The sequence below is a fragment of the Carassius auratus genome, unplaced genomic scaffold (genome assembly GCF_003368295.1).
Source record: "Carassius auratus strain Wakin unplaced genomic scaffold, ASM336829v1 scaf_tig00014207, whole genome shotgun sequence".
In the NCBI taxonomy this organism is placed as follows: Eukaryota; Metazoa; Chordata; class Actinopteri; order Cypriniformes; family Cyprinidae; genus Carassius; species Carassius auratus.
In genome coordinates, this window is record NW_020524479.1 from 794,085 (window position 1) to 812,773 (window position 18,689).

General features: G+C 35.7%; 1 protein-coding gene across 2 annotated transcripts in view; it reads right to left on the minus strand.

Moving 5' to 3' along the window:
• Nucleotides 1-18,356, minus strand: part of haus6 (HAUS augmin-like complex, subunit 6) — a 34,338-nt gene extending 15,982 nt beyond the window's left edge. For both annotated transcript variants that reach the window (XM_026247050.1, XM_026247049.1), the window contains exons 1-4: nucleotides 17,794-18,356; nucleotides 15,000-15,095; nucleotides 14,833-14,911; nucleotides 14,587-14,719 (exon numbers count right to left, since the gene is read on the minus strand). In XM_026247050.1, coding sequence (XP_026102835.1) covers nucleotides 14,587-14,719; nucleotides 14,833-14,911; nucleotides 15,000-15,095; nucleotides 17,794-17,903 — 418 coding nt within the window. In that variant the 5' untranslated portion in view covers nucleotides 17,904-18,356. The remainder of the gene's footprint in view (nucleotides 1-14,586; nucleotides 14,720-14,832; nucleotides 14,912-14,999; nucleotides 15,096-17,793) is intronic.
• Between the last annotated feature and the right edge of the window lie 333 nt (nucleotides 18,357-18,689).

Consider the following 18,689-nt stretch of genomic DNA (forward strand, 5'->3'; position numbering starts at 1 on the left):
CCCCCAAACTCTGAATTCAAGCCACAGTACACAGTGAAGACCGTGAAGCATGGAGGTGCAAGCATCATGATATGGGCATGTTTCTCCTACTATGGTGTTGGGCCTATTTATCGCATACCAGGGATCATGGATCAGTTTGCATATGTTAAAATACTTGAAGAGGTCATGTTGCCCTATGCTGAAGAGGACATGCCCTTGAAATGGTTGTTTCAACAAGACAATGACCCAAAACACACTAGTAAACGGGCAAAGTCTTGGTTCCAAACCAACAAAATTAATGTTATGGAGTGGCCAGCCCAATCTCCAGACCTTAATCCAATTGAGAACTTGTGGGGTGATATCAAAAATGCTGTTTCTGAAGCAAAACCAAGAAATGTGAATGAATTGTGGAATGTTGTTAAAGAATCATGGAGTGGAATAACAGCTGAGAGGTGCCACAAGTTGGTTGACTCCATGCCACACAGATGTCAAGCAGTTTTAAAAAACTGTGGTCATACAACTAAATATTAGTTTAGTGATTCACAGGATTGCTAAATCCCAGAAAAAAAAAATGTTTGTACAAAATAGTTTTGAGTTTGTACAGTCAAAGGTAGACACTGCTATTTTTTTGAACACACCCCTTTCAACTAATTGCCCAATTGCACAGCCTTAAGAGCGTGCATATCATGAATGCTGGGTCTTGTTTGTTTTCTGACAATCTACTGAACCTACTGGTAACTTGTTTGCCACGTAGCAATAAAAAATATACTAAAAACCTTGATTATTCTGGTTAGTCACATTGTACTGCTATTATTTTGAACAATACTGTATGTATTCTATAGGAAAAAACCTTTATATATGACGGTCTTGCATTAATATTATTGCTGCAATTGCATTGTACTGTATGTTAGGGCTGTCACTTTTAGTTCACTTTTAATTCAACCAAAAAAAGTTTTGAAAATGAAAATAGGGAATCGATTTTAACCAAATATGTACACTATTCATTTTTAAATAATTAAACAATTAAAAAAATATAGACGCAACAAAACTCACAACCAAGCAGAAAAAGAAAAAGAATTCTGAAAGTGCAGTATGCATTGCAAAAGCTAAACAGTCCTCTTATGCTGCGTTCACACCAAACGCCAATAGAGCGTCTGGTGCGAATAATTTCAATGATAAGTCAATGTAAAGACGCGTTTACGCACATCTGGAGGTCTCGCAGCGTGGTAGACACGAATTTGCCTCATTCACGCATCTAGTTACAGGAGATTCTGATTTATGAAAAGGACCATTGCAAGCTGACAGCGACTGGCTTTTGTGGTGGAAAATTGGCAGTAATACCCCCACCTTACGCAGCTGTACCAGAGTGTCCCTGGGACATCAGTGCGGTCAGAGCATGTCTTCTCAACAGCTGGACATATAGTGAATAAAAAACGCTCTGCACCGGACCCGAAAATGTTGATCGACTTGTTTTTCTGTCCAATAAATTTGTAATGTCCCTTGCATTTTTGCACGTTATGCCTGCCTAGTGCAGCCTATCCCAGGTGTCGGTTACGCTCAATCAATTAAAAAAAAACAAAAAAAAAAAAAAACACATGGCCTGTTCTAAAGTCTATTTAAAGTTGAATCATTATTTAAAATAATCTTGGAGATTTTTGAAATGCCTAAATCATAATTGCAGTCAGGTTGAAGCCTGCAGTAATGTTTTTCTTTTGTTATGGCAGCCATCCCCTCTGCATATATATATTTTTTCGAGAATGTTGCACTCCTGTTGCTTTTTGTTATTCTGCCAGAAACTTCATGCCAATAAATAAGAAATATTGCTGACTTGTGCGTTTCCAGAGCTCTCTTTACATTTGTCTGTTATTTGACGTTGGAAAAGAAAACAAGAAAGTCTTTTTTTAAACATGGAAAATCGATTTTACAATCGATTCAATGAACACTTATGTCTTAAAAATCGAAAATGATTTTTTCACAAAAGTGACAGCCCTACTGTATGTTGCCTTATACTTCTGAATATGTTCAAGGGTTTTTACATTTAAAATACATTATATTGGCCTACTGTTGGGCAGTTTAATGTACAACAATGCATGATAATGTAAAGGACCATGTTTTTGTATTGTAGCTGTCCTGTGAAAAAAAAAACTAATGTGTACTTTGTACTAGGGGTGTGAGATATGACTATTTTTGATCATGGACGATAAAAATGTCTCCACGATCTGCTTTTAAAGGAATACTGTAGTATTGTGCTACAGTGCACATTCTATCAGCTGCAGTTCTGGTGCCTCCGCCACATACTCACATTATTTACATTTTAAATGTTTCATTTGCGCGCTGGTCTGATATGTGTTTTTTCTGAGTGCCGCATACACAAAGAAGGTATTTTGAAGAATATGGGTAACCCAATAGTTGGTGGTACACACTGAATTTGATATTAGCAAAAAATAATATATGGAAGTCACTGTGGATCAGCAACTTTTTGGTTTTGGACGTTCCTCAAAATAGCATTTATGTTCAGAAGAAGAAAGAAACTCATTCAGGTTTAAAACTAATTTTGAGTGAGTAAACGGTGCTATAAAAATAAAAACACTATGACAGAATTGACAGAATTTATATTTTTGGGTGAACTATTTAACACTAATAAAACAAAACAAAGAGAAAAATCACTCACTGATCTTGACTGAAGAAATTTAAAACAATTGCTTTAGGAATCAGTTCATATAGCATTTTAGTTTTATATTTGTTCATTCAATTTCTTGAATGCTCCTGCTAAATACACCTATTTTACCTGAAAATAAAGCACGATTTGTTTTATTTATATATAATGTGTAGTTGTAATATGTATCTTTGTCATTCTTTCATCTTTGTTATTAAAAAATAAGAAAACATTTTTATCTTAACATTTATTTTACCCTCTTTAGCCTAAATGGCTGCGATTATTTTATTTTATGTTACCTTAAAAGGCTATGTCTTTATAATAAGGAAATTAGTTTGGCTGTAATGCTCAGACAACTTGCAAAATAGTAAAACCAACATGACAAAGTATTGTGATAAAATTGTGAATCGTGGTATTACAAAAATAAATTGTGATATTATATTTTTTCCTTATACTACGGGGCCGTTGAATGCTTGAATCTGACTGGCTGATGAACATTCTGAGGTGTGCAATTATTTTCTGGGAAACGCACGGCGAATGTAGTTCTAGGCAGCTCTCTTGAGCACATTACAGTTCCATATCACTTTGCATAGTAAAACTGTAATAATGGAAATTACAGGACTAACAAAAACAACAACATGACAGACGATTATCCAAAAGTAAACACACATGAAATTTCTCACTAGCGGGGTAATAACAGCTGCTGCAGAATACTGTTGAGGGACGCACAGAGGAAGCCTAATTCACACAAGCTCTCGCTCTCGCTCTCTCCCTCTCTCTTTCTTTCTCTGGGTCTCTGACTGTCTTTCTAATTAGGGATGTGCAACAGTGATCGAGTACTCGACCGCGACAGCGATGATCGATCACGTAAACGATGATCGAATTTTTATTTTTTTTATTGGTTATTGCAGCACGTTGGGCGGCGCCCTGATCTCTGATTGGTTAGCTTCCCACTTGATGCCTCAAAAGACGTAAGATGGCCTCAAATTCATGTAGTGATGGCTGGCTTCCCTTTGGGAAGAACTATGAAAATACATTTCAGGGTAAGCTGTGTAGCGCCAAGCTGTCACACAAATCTACAAAAAAAACAATAAGCTATCATCTAAAATGTGTACATAAAATATCTGGCGATAACAGGGCGGCAACTCAGATGAGTTGCAATGCAGGCAGAACCGAGAAGACGACAAAGCTATTCGCTGAAATGGTGGTGAAAGATTTGCTGCCAATTAGTTTCAGGGACAGAGAATGTTTACTTGTCCAGTGGTGCCTGGCTGTTCCTGCAACATCTGTTCCAGCGGAGCGAATTTATTCCTCTAAATGTGAACAGGCTGCGCACTCGGCTCTCATCTGAGCATGTAGACCGCCTTATCTTTTTGAATAGACATTTGAATGTTTCACTGGTCGTGGTAAATATAATATCCATTTTTTAAAAATAATTATTATTTTAGTTTTGCGTTTTAGCCATAGTTAAAATATCTAGGCTATTTGGTCTCTGTTTTATACCTTATAATAGTTGTTTGGTTAAACTTGGTGAACTTTTTCTTTATCTTTTAAAAACTATGTTTCACCGCTGGATCAAAATATGCTGCTAAAGTTATACTGGAAGACAATGTTTTGTTAAAAAAAATGCAGTTGAATGAAGAAGCTAAAAAAAGAAAAAGTATCTTTCTGTGTTAATTTTTAAATCAAATAATGAAATGGTCTTTATAAAATCAAAATGCACTGGATATATTTGTAGCCTAATTACATTAAACATATTCATAGAGATGACGAAATCAAAATTATTTGTTTGTCATAGTTTTTATCTATATTTTAAATCGTATTCAATTATTTAGCAATAATCAGTGATTTCCATGCTGTTAAATAATAATGTAAAGCGCAATCCAAGTTACACTTTCGGTCAAGTTCACATCTGCATCGGCTAATTTTTTTCAGATAAAAGTTGCAAGAGCTAGTGTCTGATTAATTAACATGAACAATTATGCTGAAATCGCTGCATATCAGCGATTCGTTTCATGCTCATACAAGCAATGCCCGATAATGATATTGCTCTTAAATGTTTTATTTTTCTATTATTATTGTTATTATTTTATTATTGATGTTATAATAATGCAGCCGAGCTTTTTTTCCATCATATTTGTGGGCATAATGCAATTCATGTCTTCAAAAACGCGCAGGTGGTTTATGGAAAATAAAACTTAACTTAAAAATAAAACTTAATTACAACTATTACACTTAATAACGTAGATGAAAATATAGCACAAATCTGCCATACATTTATAATGAGAACTTTATAGGTATCTATAGTAAAATCTGTCCTTGCCAATCTTTCAGCGCGCTGTCATTAAAACGCATCAGAGGGAGCTCGCTCTCTCTCTCTCGGTCTAACGCATAACTTAGCATTCTATTGTGCTGATACAAGTTGTAATGTTACGTCTAAATCTCAGTTATCTGATTTATCATAGGATGTGTCATAGAATTAGCTTCCGTTTGTTGGTATACTCTTCACCTCATGCAGATATTTCTTGCTCCTTTATTAATAACAATGCTTCATCATAATCATAATCTAACCTGTCCTAATCATGTGTTCATGTGTTCATAGACAGATTTTCATGTCAGATTTGTATTTTTATTTATTTTTCATTTTCATAACAATCTTCATATTTTTTTTTTCATTATATACATTATGGTCATGCCCCGCCAATTATAGAATAACAATCACATTTTGGTAAGATATAAGTCGGCATTGAATCACTTTATATTTTGTATCTCTTCATTTCATTACAATATTCAAATCAAAACCCAATACTTACATTTAAAGTATAAATCTGTACTTTAGTCAAAAACAAAAAATTCAGGCTCCAGTTATTTTCATTAACAAATAACATCTATAGGGCCTTTCGCTCTGCTTCAGTTCCAGAACTAAATCTACAGTATTGAAGTACTAGGATGGTTTTGCGCAAACTATTTCCCACTACCATTTAAAGGGTTGCATTCCCACCGACAGTGTGTACTAGGAAGTATAGTTGTGGAAGATTTTTATTAAGATTAATCAATCAAGTATAATCGATGTGAATCATTTTTGTTGCTAGTTATTATTCCATTATAATCCTATAGGTTAAGTAGAGAAAGAAATATGCCTACGGGGCCAAATTGTACACCAGATGAGAAACATGCGGTCAGACATACAGACAGGGCTTTTGTCTATACCAAAGGAGCCCCCTCTTCTCTCTAGAGAGGTATTAAAATTGTAAGCATAAAGAAAAGTTTGACTACGGTATTTTTCGGACTATAAGTGGCACGTGAGTATAAGTCGGATCAGTCCAAAAATACGTCATGATGAGGAAAAAAAACATAAGTCGCACTGGACTGTAAGTCGCATTTATTTAGAACCAAGAGAAAACATTACCGTCTACAGCCGCGAGAGGGCGCTCTATGTATCCAGTGTAGACTACAGGAGCACTGAGCTGCATAGAGCGCCCTCTCGCGGCTGTAGACGGTAATGTTTTCTATTGGTTCATTTCTCTTGGTTCATTTCAAATTAATTGATAAATAAGTCACACCTGACTATAAGTCGCAGGACCAGCCAAACTATGAAAAAAAAGTGCGACTTATAGTCTGGAAAATACAGTATTTGGAAACATCCTGTGTAGGGTATATAATGAGATGCCACCTAGCATTCGGGAGATCTTCTCACAGAGAATATCTCAGCTTTGTTTCTCTCTGAAATAAAGTCTATCTTCTGGAAACAAAACCCAGAGACTGTGTGATTCCTCAGATCCATGGCAGATGAAAATAAACTACAACGTAAGCTGGTCGACAGGGATGGAATTTGTGCATGACCTTCAACAACGTTAACAACAGGAGAATGGAGGACGCTGTGATCAGAGCTGTGTTTTTGTTGTGTCTCGTGGGTTTCACAATAATGGACGTGGAATGTTGACGTATACATAAAGCGATTGAAAGAACGGAAAGAGAACTAAGAATCTCCAATGACAACTGGCAGTGCAACATTTGCTACAAGTGCCGACACTTTACCATCTGTCCATTTATCGCTGTTCATAATACTTGTGAAATAAGTTGACAAATGTTTACAGTATGTTTACACAGCATTTAAATCATGGTTGGTGAGGGCATTTTCGAATGCGTTTTTTTCTCCGCTTCTCCCAAGACAGCTAATACACTACTGTTTCAAAATGGGGGGAAAAACAGACATAAACACTATAAAATGCAGGCCAGGAGCGAGGCCCTCTGGAGCAGCGGTTCCCAAACTTTTTTTCCTGCGCACCCCCTTCTATGTCCCAACCGGGTTGGCACCCGCCCCAATCCCCACTTTAAAAAAAAAATGCAACAAAGATTTCTTTTATCACTGTATAAAGAGTAATGTTTAATCATGTGCAAATAACCAGAACACGCATGACAATAAAGACATCAACAAAGTTTCAATATAATGCAACAAAGCAACGCAAAAGCTTCCACTTTAAAGAGGACGAGTGACAGACACAGGCTCAGTAACAGAAAGCATGGTTATTTTCAGCCGCATAAAAAGAAACATTGCAGCAATAGGCTAGGCCTATTTAATGACCATGGAGCTAGCAGCAGCATTATCTCAACCCGCGGCCCAACTCAAATTCAAATGCGGCCCACCATGCTGAACAATTAAATCAATTTTTTTTTTACATTAATTTAAAAATGTACTTAAGAAATATAAGCTATAGCCCAATGTTATGTTAAATTATTTAGTGTTTCATATATTATTTTCAGACATGAGCAGACCTACTCACATAACATTACGCATTTAACGAACACATACAAGCGCCAACTTTGGAAGAATTCAATTCAAATAGTCATCAACAGCCATTAGTTCGGTAAAATTTAGCATCAGAATGGACAAATTTGTTTTTAAGTGAGAAAAAAATAAATGTGGAAAATGCCAGCGAATGAAAACAGTATCAGTAGTGAAGGAGAGTGCTGGATTTTTGGTTTGCCCCACATATATTACATCGCAATCATCCTTAAATGAAGAAGTGGCAAAACATCTCTGGAGAGAACCTCATATTACTAAATTCGAAAGTGCTTTCCATATATGGGTCAACATAGGATACATTTGTGAATGCACATTTTTCTGCAATGTCGCGCATCAAGTCATGCTTCTGTGCGCGTCTTAAAGACTGCATCTTAAGCCTATGTTAAACTTTCCGCGTCCGCGGGGAGTCCGTTATGGGCCGCTAGGTAGGCGTGATGTAAACATCGTCATGGGAGAGTGTGTGCGGAGGCTCTGAGAGGATGAACGTGTGCCTCCCAATTTTTTATGACAGCGCAGACAGGTGCATGGTCAGTAGGCTTCAAAATCACAATTGCACATGTGGAGGCAGTATGAAGAAGCCCATTGCTACTCGAACCTGTGCAATCCCTCAATAAATGAATGTAAAGACAGCCAGATGTGCAATAATTCTGGGCAACTGTTTGTTCACATGTTTGTTGCAGAGCGGACCATCAGCGTATGCTTTCGGAAGTATAAATGTAAGTCCGCGTCTGCGCTGGCCGTGTCTGCATCTGGATTGCTCATGCGGAAAGTATAGATGGTTTCAACGGCAACAACATAAACAAACGTTGCTGCGCGTGCCCGTATTGTGGACCTAACTTAACTTCCGGTAGACAGCCAAGTCCCTCTAGAGTAGATATTTTTTGATAACAAATAAAATATTTTTGCTGCGTGGATCAGGCGGACTTAATGAATATGCAAATTCATTATTTGCCAGCAGGAGATGTTTTAAAGCATAGACAAAGCGCGAGAAATAGAGGTTTCCCCAGTAACAGCTGTAAACAAAGCAGAGCTGGTACACTCACACGCTGCTTTATCAGGCATATAACATGCAAGTCTTCCTTCAGAAATACAGCGAAATAAAACACCTGTGCCTCGCTTTGATATTTAAACATATAAATGTAAGGAATTATTATTAAAGAGCCACACAGATGGGAAATCAAAAAATTACCTTTATTACAGTGTATGATGTAGCTGTCCATCAGTGTAAACAATGTGCAAAGTAATTAAACCAAAAAGTACATGATTTATAAAGTTATTGGCTTCTAAAGTAAGGAGTCGACTCTGAACCACTGAAACGAGTCGTTATAGATTTAAAAGTCACTCAGCCTGCAGCGAGAGAGAGATTTCCTCCAGATTTTTTCTTTGTTCATTTTCTTTCTCTATTCTCTTCATCTCTGTTGCCTCCAAATCCTCACTCTTTCTTGGCCCCCCTACTCCTGACTAACAACTTTATCATAAGATGTCCCACTTGATAGTTTCCCCGATTTCAGCCAGTTAAACATATTTATAATATATATTATAGAATGAATGAAACAAGTTGGCAGGCATAAAGCGTAGCCTGCAGTACATAAAAGAAGAACAGTGCGTAGAAGACAGCATCTGTCTTCTACATTTCCATCGAAAACTAATAACTTATAGTTTTTTATTTAAAATAAAAGCGATTACAAAGGAAAAGTTAACTGTTCATGCTTTTTATTGTATGGAAAAATCCCACTTAAAAAAAACAGACCGCCATTACATTTTTCATCTCGCCATCCCCTGGTGACAGCTTGCGCACCACACTTTGGGAATCCCTGCTCTAGAGGGACAAGGCCCTGTGCAGTCGCACATTTGGCACATCCCTTGTGACGGTACTGATTTTTATTATAGAGTGCATGACGTCAGTGGCAGTCGCCGGTGGCAGTACACGGCAACTGTCACAGCCCTAAACAAAACAGCACAAAAACTGGATTAGGAAAATGATTGTCTAAACCTTTGCATACTTTAAGCACTCTTAGATAATGAAAGTACTTTTTGTTTATCACTTGTAATTGTTTTTTCCCCCTTTTTATGCTTGTAAATTTTGAAGCTATATTTTTGGGTTAAGTTCTTAATTGTTTTGATTTATTATTAATTTATAATTATTTTAAAAAAGTAGCCTTCTTATGTAATTGAATAAAAACTCACAAAATAAATTTTATATAAATCATGATGCATCGTGATATTGAAATGTTGGCATGATAATTGTAATCAAATCAAGTTGTGAAACCAGTGACATTTCACACCCCTATCTGGAACCATATAATGTCTCGAAACATGCATCTGTTCAACCACTACTTCCAATTGTATTTTAAAAATTTTCAAATCTGGTTTTAGAAAATGTACCTCTACTGAGAACCTCTACTGAACAGTATTAACCCTCTCAGGCTCAAATTAAGTTTTATTAACTTAGTAAATTTAGCAGTGGTGTCAAAAGTATTGGCTTTCATTACTCAAGTAGAAGTATAGATACTAGGTCTTAAAAAGACTTTTGTAGAAGTTGAAGTATCAACTCACGCTTTTTACTCAAGTAAAAGTACTGGTTTAAAAAACTACTTAAAGTATAAAAGTAAAAGTAATGTAAGGGAACAAATGCCATTAAGAACAAAAGCTTAGGCCGCACCACAGGGGCCTATTATGAACTACCCCACCTCCTAAAAAAAACATTTTTCTAAAGGCCATAATGAATATAATGTTATATTAAATGTTCATGTTGAAAAATTTGGGATGCACTAGGCTACCTGTTTCAGCCACATATATGCCCATTGAAAATGAACGCATTTTAGTACAATGCAAATACATTAAAGGACTAGAGATATGATTACTAGTTGCCAATAAGTATTGTTATGGTGCAAAAAGTCAAACTTTAGAGGCATGTCATCAATAACCTTTAATGGAATGTAAATGTACATCCAAGCTTAGCTGCAGGAATCTGCGAGGGCAATGGACAAGAACATTGGTGCAGGCTTAGTAACAATTACACTTGTAACGTTGTCTATTTACAATAAGCATAATAGTGCTGTCAAAATTAATGATTAATCCAAGTGATTAATCAATAACTAAAAAGGAAAATTAACTCATAATCCCGATACCTTCTTGATTGACAGCTTCCTGTATTCGGTACATACGTATGCTATGTTAAGTTACAAAGTTGGTATAGCCTAGATATCACAACATTGTCAATCGCAAATGATAATTTATTAAAACGTCTCACTACCGAACTACCAACAGTAGCTTTATTTGTGGAGAACGAAGATAAAGCACCCATTTGGTAAATGAGCCAGTGAGAAATAATAACTTTTAAATAGGGTCCAGTACCTTTTCGATACTTTTAAAACAGTACAGGCGCCTAAATGGTGCCTGAACCTATACTTAAAAAAAAAGAACCTAAAAAAAAAAAAAAAACTATGGATAACTTAAAAGAACATTCCAAATATTTTAAATAAATCCATAGCTTTCACCTTGGATGCTCTCACTTCCCAAGTTGTGCTTCCCTTAATCTAAGGCTAATAAATGTATTTCACAATCTGGGTCATTATTTAATATAAAACCACACATAATTCTACTGTATATCTGTCACTCACTCTGATATTAAGTTAAGATGAGTGCTGTCTGTCACTGTCTTAAATCAGTTCTGTGAATGACTGTATGCTCATTCTTTATAAAGTAGCAACAATGTCGTTTGTAAAGTACAGTAATGTGCAAAAGTCTTAGGCACATTAGTATTTTCACCCCAAAAAAGGGTTTTAAGCCAGTTATTTAAATCTTTTGCTTTAGTGTGTCCATAGTAAATATCAGTTTGCCATTAATTTTAATAATAATCTAGTGCGATTTTGAATGCACAAGCAGTTTGACAACGGCAAAATGAATGTTTGGAAATGTAAACTGATATTTTCTACCGACACACTACAGCAAAATATATAAATAGCCGAACACCATTCTTTTAAGTGAAAATACTAACGTGCCTAAGACTTTTGTACAGTAGTTAGTGTATGTATAAAGTACGTATGATTAAATTAATATTTAGTATAAGTATATTTAGATAAGTGTAATTAAAGTATTTGTTCGGTCATATGTGTTAAGGGCTAGATTTTCACTGGAGGAAACGGCTGTGACAAGCGAAAACTTTACAGTAGATGAGAAAGCGACAGCTTCTTCGTGACCTTTTGTAAACTGTATTTATGACAAATAACTTCACTGATACAGATTCTAACAATCTACTGATAAACACACACCTTATGTCCTCTGTCTCTGTTTGAGCTCGTGCTGCTCCGCCGCGGTCTGCGGATTGAAGAGCGCGCTGAAAGACGGGGAGTAGACCGGTCTGACGCCGGTTTCATATGAAATTTAAGCCGACTGACTCTGAGGCGATAGGATACCGGTTCCATACCCAACCCTACTTTTAAGAAATACATTTTATGATAAACGAACCAAAAACTGTCTATGCCCTTGCTGGAGGGTGATGTAATTTGTGTCATGTGCAGGTGCGATGGATCGCATACAAACCAATAGGGTGTCGGAATGGTATCTGTTTATACTTCTCATCCAACCACAATCAAATTCACTCCATCCGGATGGCGCGATTTATCTGGATAGGTTTTTTTTTTTTTTTTTTTTTTTTTGAGTGATGACAAGCCGGAATGAAAACAAGACGAAATGAAAGTAGAATGAAGTAGAAAGTACAGATACTTGCGTGAAAATGTAAGGAGTAGAAGTAAAAAGTCGGCTGAAAAATAATTACTCAAGTAAAGTATAGATACCCCAAATTTCTACTTAAGTACAGTAACGAAGTATTTGTACTTCGTTACTTGACACCTCTGAAATTTAGTAACCTATAGTAAAGTTTTTAGTACTCCAGATTCATAAAATATGTATCTGGAGTAATAAGGTGTTTAGTTACTTTACTGTTGCAAATCTGCAACGCCTGCCTTGAGAGGGTTAAATGACCTGTTGTTAATTACTGACATTGGTTGTACTTTGAAATGGCAATTCAGGCACGTATTACATTAAAGCTGGATTATGGTACTCTTCTGTACATAGGAATTAATCATTCATCACTTGCTTGACTGAAAACATTAAAAAAAGCAGTGGCCAGGATTCTGAGTGGGGTAAAAAAAAAATCATTACACCGGTTTTAAAGGGACAGTTCACCCAAAAATGAAAATTCTGTCATTAATTACTCACCCTCATGTTAAAAAATTAAGATAACACTGCACACGTGTGTGTCATGAGCATCTCATGAATTAATGTTGAAGACTGACACGGAAGAGAAGTTATTGTTGAATAAAGTTATTTTTGTTTACTTTGCAAACAAAACTATTGGCTTCATAAAATTGTGGTTAAACATGTCACACAACACTTTAAAAATGTCTTTATGGGCCTTGAAGGGGTCAATTGTGCTGCTGTCTGTGAAGGGTCAGAAAGCTTGAATTTCATCAAAAATATGTTAATTTGTATTTCTTACAGGTTTGGAAAGACATGAGGGTGAGAAACTAATGACAGAATTAAAATTTTTTGGGTGAACTATCCCTTTAAGCTCACTACACTGGCTTAACCAAGTTCACTATAGATTTTATTTCCTTTTACTGGTATTTAAATATGTGAATGGCCTGGCTCCCTCTTACTATCTTGTTGATCTTTCATCTGAACATCAGATAGGGAGATAAATAAATTCTACTGATCAGATGCTATTAACGGTCCCTAAAACTAATCTGAAATACAGAGGTGACCATGCCTTTACAGTGGCTGCACTGCAAAGATTTAGCTTTTAATCATTAGTAGCTTCTTTGTGGTTTTATATTTTGTCATGATGTATGTTATTTTATAGTTTTAAAATAGTGCTTTATAAATAAATTTAATTTGCGTTTTTCAACAAGCAACACTTTTGCACAAAATACACATGTATCCTCACTAACAGATACTTTGAAAGCTTCCTCACTACTCGTTCCTCACTCCCGAATCCTAATGGTGCAATTAGACATTTGATATGTCCTTCCAGATGACTAACTTTGATTGATACCTGGGTCAACGGCTGGAGAACGGTGGTGCAAGGAAACAAGGAAGCACCCCAGGCATACAGCGTTTTGTGCATACACATCCAAGTATGTACGATATATTGAAAAATTTTTTGACTGTGCACTAGGGCTGTGCAAAAAATCGAATGCAATTTTCATGCACATCTCATCAGTAAAGACGCTCCTGTAATTAGAAGTATATCTCCAGCACGTGCGTTCAAGATCATGGTTGCAAGGTTTTCACAACAAATCCTGCCCAGTTGCTTCTCAAAACTAGTCCAAACTAGCTCAATCGCGTTCCCAGGAGGTTCCCCGATAAAAAATTGCTTTCCAGGGTTAAAATATAAGTTTTATGGCATGGTTGCCTTGGTAAAATTCGCATTTTAGGGGCTAAATATCACTTTATTGGTATTGTCGCTTTGACCCGCGGACATGAAAAACAACCACAGACTTGGCAACATTGGTTGGCATTTACTACACAGAGCCATAATTCACTGACAATCTACACAAAATCGATTTTAAAATTGCAGACGATTCTTCGTCGATTTCGAAAGCGATTTTGTGTTAGTTGTCGGTAGACTACGGCTCTGTGTAGTAACTGCCGCTTCACCTGAACCAGTGTTGCCAAGTCTGCCATTGTTTTTCATGTCCGTGGTTCGAAGCAACCCCATACCAATAACGAGACATTTAGCCCCTAATATGCGAATTTTACCAAGACAACCATGCCAAAAAAAACTTATATTTTAACCCCGGGAAGCATTTATTTATTTTTTTTTAAATCTGGGAACCTCCTGGAATCGCGATTAGTTTTGGACTAGTTTTGAGAAGCAACAGGGCAAGATTTGTTGTGAAAACCTGGCAACCCTGATCTGAACACACGTGCTGGAGATAATATTTCTAATTAAAGGAGCGTCTTTACTGATGAGATGTGCATGAAAATCGCATTCGATTTTTTGCACAGCCCTACTGTGCACAAGAGGTGCTGTAGAAACCTAATTGAAGAAAACTGTTTGCAAAGTTTCAAAATCTTGGAGTTTTTTTTTTGTGTGTGTGTGTGTGTGTGTGGAATGTTTAGGAAAACACTAGCATACCTGTGGTAAATGTCTTCAGGGTTTTCAGCATCACATGTTTAGATAAGTGGAGCATCAAGTTGATAAATCTTGGTCCAAAAGCAGAGAGCAAATGTGATGCAGCCACTTTAGGAAAAGCATTACCTTCTTCATTCTAAATATATAAAATATATATATAAATATATAAAAAAATAAAAATTAAAAAGGCACAAAAAAAAAAAAAAAAACACTTTACAAAATGTATATAAAAACATCAATTGAACATACCGCTATCTCTTGGAGCCATGAAAAAGCCACCTTTCGAAACTCAGCATCACCTTTACGATCCCAAATTGGCCAGCAGTGTCTATGAAAAGAATAAGATCTTCAAATTCACAATTCAAATCACAACAAATGATGACAAAATTGCAAAAAAAAGTCCTGTATTGTACTACCTGAAGACATCTTGAGCATGTGCGGGATTCAGTTTATTAAATAAAAAGTGGATGACAATGTAGAATGCCTCTTTGTTTGGCTTATCAAACATGTTCCTGTCAAACAAACATACAAAATAACTACAATTATTATTATGTCTTTTTAAAAGATATATGTTTGTGCGTGTAACAAATAACTATTATTACTATTATTATATAAAAAATACTATTTAGTAGATTTAGTTGATTAGTAGATTAAAGTGGGTTGACTTAGATCATGTCCACACGTACACGGGGTATTCTTAAAAACAGTTATTTCTTCTTTGTTTTTAAAAACAAAAATCTGGACACATGAAACTGTGAACATGTGCCACGAAGCACTGTCACAAGTATTCCAAACCAACAGGTAGCGATATAATCTAATAAAAGCCATGTTGGCCAGTCAGATGCCTGAAATCCAGCAGGCTGATATAACAGTGAAGGCTCCGACGTAACTAGCCGAAACAATTCAAATTTAAATCCTCAAGTTTTCAAAAATGTTCAGTTTAAGTAACCTGGTGCTACATCTGTGTGTGGACAAACAGCCAGAACACGTTGAAAATACTGCGATTTTAAAAATAACTGCATTCATGTGGACAGGGCCTTAAACGTGAAAAATGGTGCATATTGATGCTTTCCGCAGTTTAAATAAAATACCTTTTGATGTTCATGTTTATTTTATGCTTTAAGTAAATATGATATGATGACAGATTCACATCCCTCTAGAACTGAGAAACTACGATGATCTGCCATGACACAGAGAATTTCTTCAAAAAAATTATTATAATAAAAATAAGAGATAAAACTTGAAAGCAAACACTTTGTTTCATACCAGAAGTAACCTGCCTGTCTTGTCTGTCGGCACGTTGCCAGTTTATTTTTTGCTCAGCTAAGTATTTTTCACTGTTTAAAGTGTACATAACATACACAGTTTCACCATGTTAATCTTGAGTCCCTATAGAGTAGTACTGCATCTTTCATAACTCCAAAAAGTCTTTAGTTTTATCATATTTATAAAAGAAAAATACAATTTTCCGATTCTCTCTGGGAAAAGCCGAACTCCTGGAGGCGTGCCATCACTGAAATGACGAGAACACAGAAACGCACTTGCTACACTCCATTGCTGCCCCGGAAAAAAACAAACTTCATCCACTGTTCGTATAACACTGGGTTCTTTGTAGTAAGTTACACTGTCAAAGTCCAGAAAAGTATGAAAAGCACCATCAGAATAATACATCTGGTATCAGTCTTTCAATCTTTGCTTACAAAAACAGTATTCCCATCACTTCATAACATTACGGTTGAACTACTGATGGCAGATGGACTATTCTGACGACGTCTTTCATACTTTTCTGGACTCTGACAGTGCAACTTACTTGACAGTCAATGGGACAATCACAAGAAAGCATTTCCTCCAAAATATTTTTAGCTTTTATGGGTTTGTAACAAGTGATTAATGACAAAATGTAAATTTTGGTGTGAAGTATCCCTTTAAGTATTAAAAAAGTGGAAGCAACCTAACAACAACGAGGATATTTTTGTTTCATTTTAAATCATCTTAATTACTTTCTTCAGATGAACAAAGATCTGTCTGAATATAACGCAGGTGTACAGGATGTCTAAAGATGGTGCTTCAAAAGCTACACAAAGTGAACGGTGTATAATCCATACAAAACCAGCTGATGAATCACTGTCACCAAGCGTAACAATAAACTTGTTTAAAAAAAAAAAATAAATAAATAAAATAAACCTTTACTTTCATGCTTACTTTGTGGTTTTGAAGTGGTCCTGTATATGTGCATTATATGGGCTAAAAACTTTTGTTTGTATTCATAGTGTTCAAGTGATATACATCTGGGACAGTATGACAGAATTTGTATTTTTACCAGAGGCCAGAAACATACTCCAGACACAATACATGTGTTAAATTAATGATGAGTGGCTTAGAATTAACACTTTAAATATAGACTTTTAAAGATTTACTTTAACTTGTTACTATGTTCAGAAGACCAAAAGTGTACCAGCAAGACGTTCTACCTCTGACCAGTTGATACTTCTTTGGTGCTTTTGTTTCTAATTATTAGCTGTAATTTGTCAGGTCCTGGTGCTTCTGAAGTGTAATTTTTTATGTTAAATGTGCAGTTTATTATATATATTCGTTTTTTTGTTTTTGCACAAAAATGTAATGCATTCAACTATACAATTTAAAATAGCCGATCTTTAATAAAATAGCCCTGGGTGTAACATAACAACACATATTATAATTTAAGCGAAAAATGTATTAGTTATTAATAAAAGATTTTTCTTTTTCCCTGTTTTTTTTTTTTTTCTTTCTTTTTTTTTTTTTTTAAGTGTTACCCAATAGTATAGTATTCCGGTGGAAATTTCTGATTTCTAATGAGAATATCTAATGTAAACTAAAAATAATTATAATTATTGATTATGACGATGATGATTATATTTAACATTATCACTTAGAACTGTAGCTAATGAGTAACGAGTTGGCACAGTTGTACGTTATACAAAGGCTGATTAGGACAGAGCACACTGAGAAATGTCGACTTGTTTAAAAACAAAAGATAAATGTAAAACAAAAAAAGATTCCAACTGGGTCAGTGTAATTAAGAAACAAATTATAATTTCAACTGTTATTAAGTATCTGCCATACTTATATAAGCTATAATTACATATAAACAACCCCTGTAAAGGCCTGACGATTGCGAGCTAATTAAGAAGTTTATTCAGTAAAGAGGGAAAAAAGATGGATTATACTTACATTCCTAGATTCAGATGTTTAATGTTTTTGCTGAGTGTATCCGGTCTGAACTCGAGGCACAGAAGACACCACCATAAGTATTTACCGTTTGTTTTCTGTAATTTGGACATCTCGCATAATAAAACAGCAGACGCTTGAGGATCATACGACGAATATGACTCAACGATTTACTGAACATACAGTTTGCAAGCTATCAATACTAACCCGATCACACAGTACTAATTATTTTTGCGCTTGGTCTAGCTGCGAAAGCCTCACAAAACACACTGAAAAAATGTTTTACATGTAACGTAATTACGAGCACAAGCAACTTCCTTCTAACCGCCAAATTGTTTGAGCGAGTTGGCAACATCCGTGGCTAAACGTCGCAAAACGTTGTCAGGACAGCCTTTGTGCAAGTATGTGTAATCCCGATTTATATTTACAATTGATAGGCTGAAGCAAAATGGCGAAGGCGTCATTCAGATTGGCGAAGGTCTATTCAGTGTGTTTATGTTTCTGCATTCAAATGCACGAAAATACAAAGGCTCGAGAGTGTTCGCTAGCGACCATTAAGATTGGGCGGGACCTCGCGCGATTACGTTATTATCCCTAATACGGCAAGCCGAAAAGATCAAATACGTCAACAACATAACGCGTTCTTTTTTTCCGAAGCAGATTGTCTGAAGGAAACCTCTACCCCAAACTTCTCTACAGACTTTGGATCCTGATGAGTCTACTGTTAGTCGAATTTGTTTTTCATTCTCCTCTATTAGAAAAAAAAAACAATAATAGATATGTTCTGATTCTTTTTCAAATGTCTCTAAAATTTCTATAATAACCTGGTTTATTATGTTATTATTATAACATAATAATCAACTTATGTTGATGGCCTTGGGCCCGTTCTTCGTACGTCG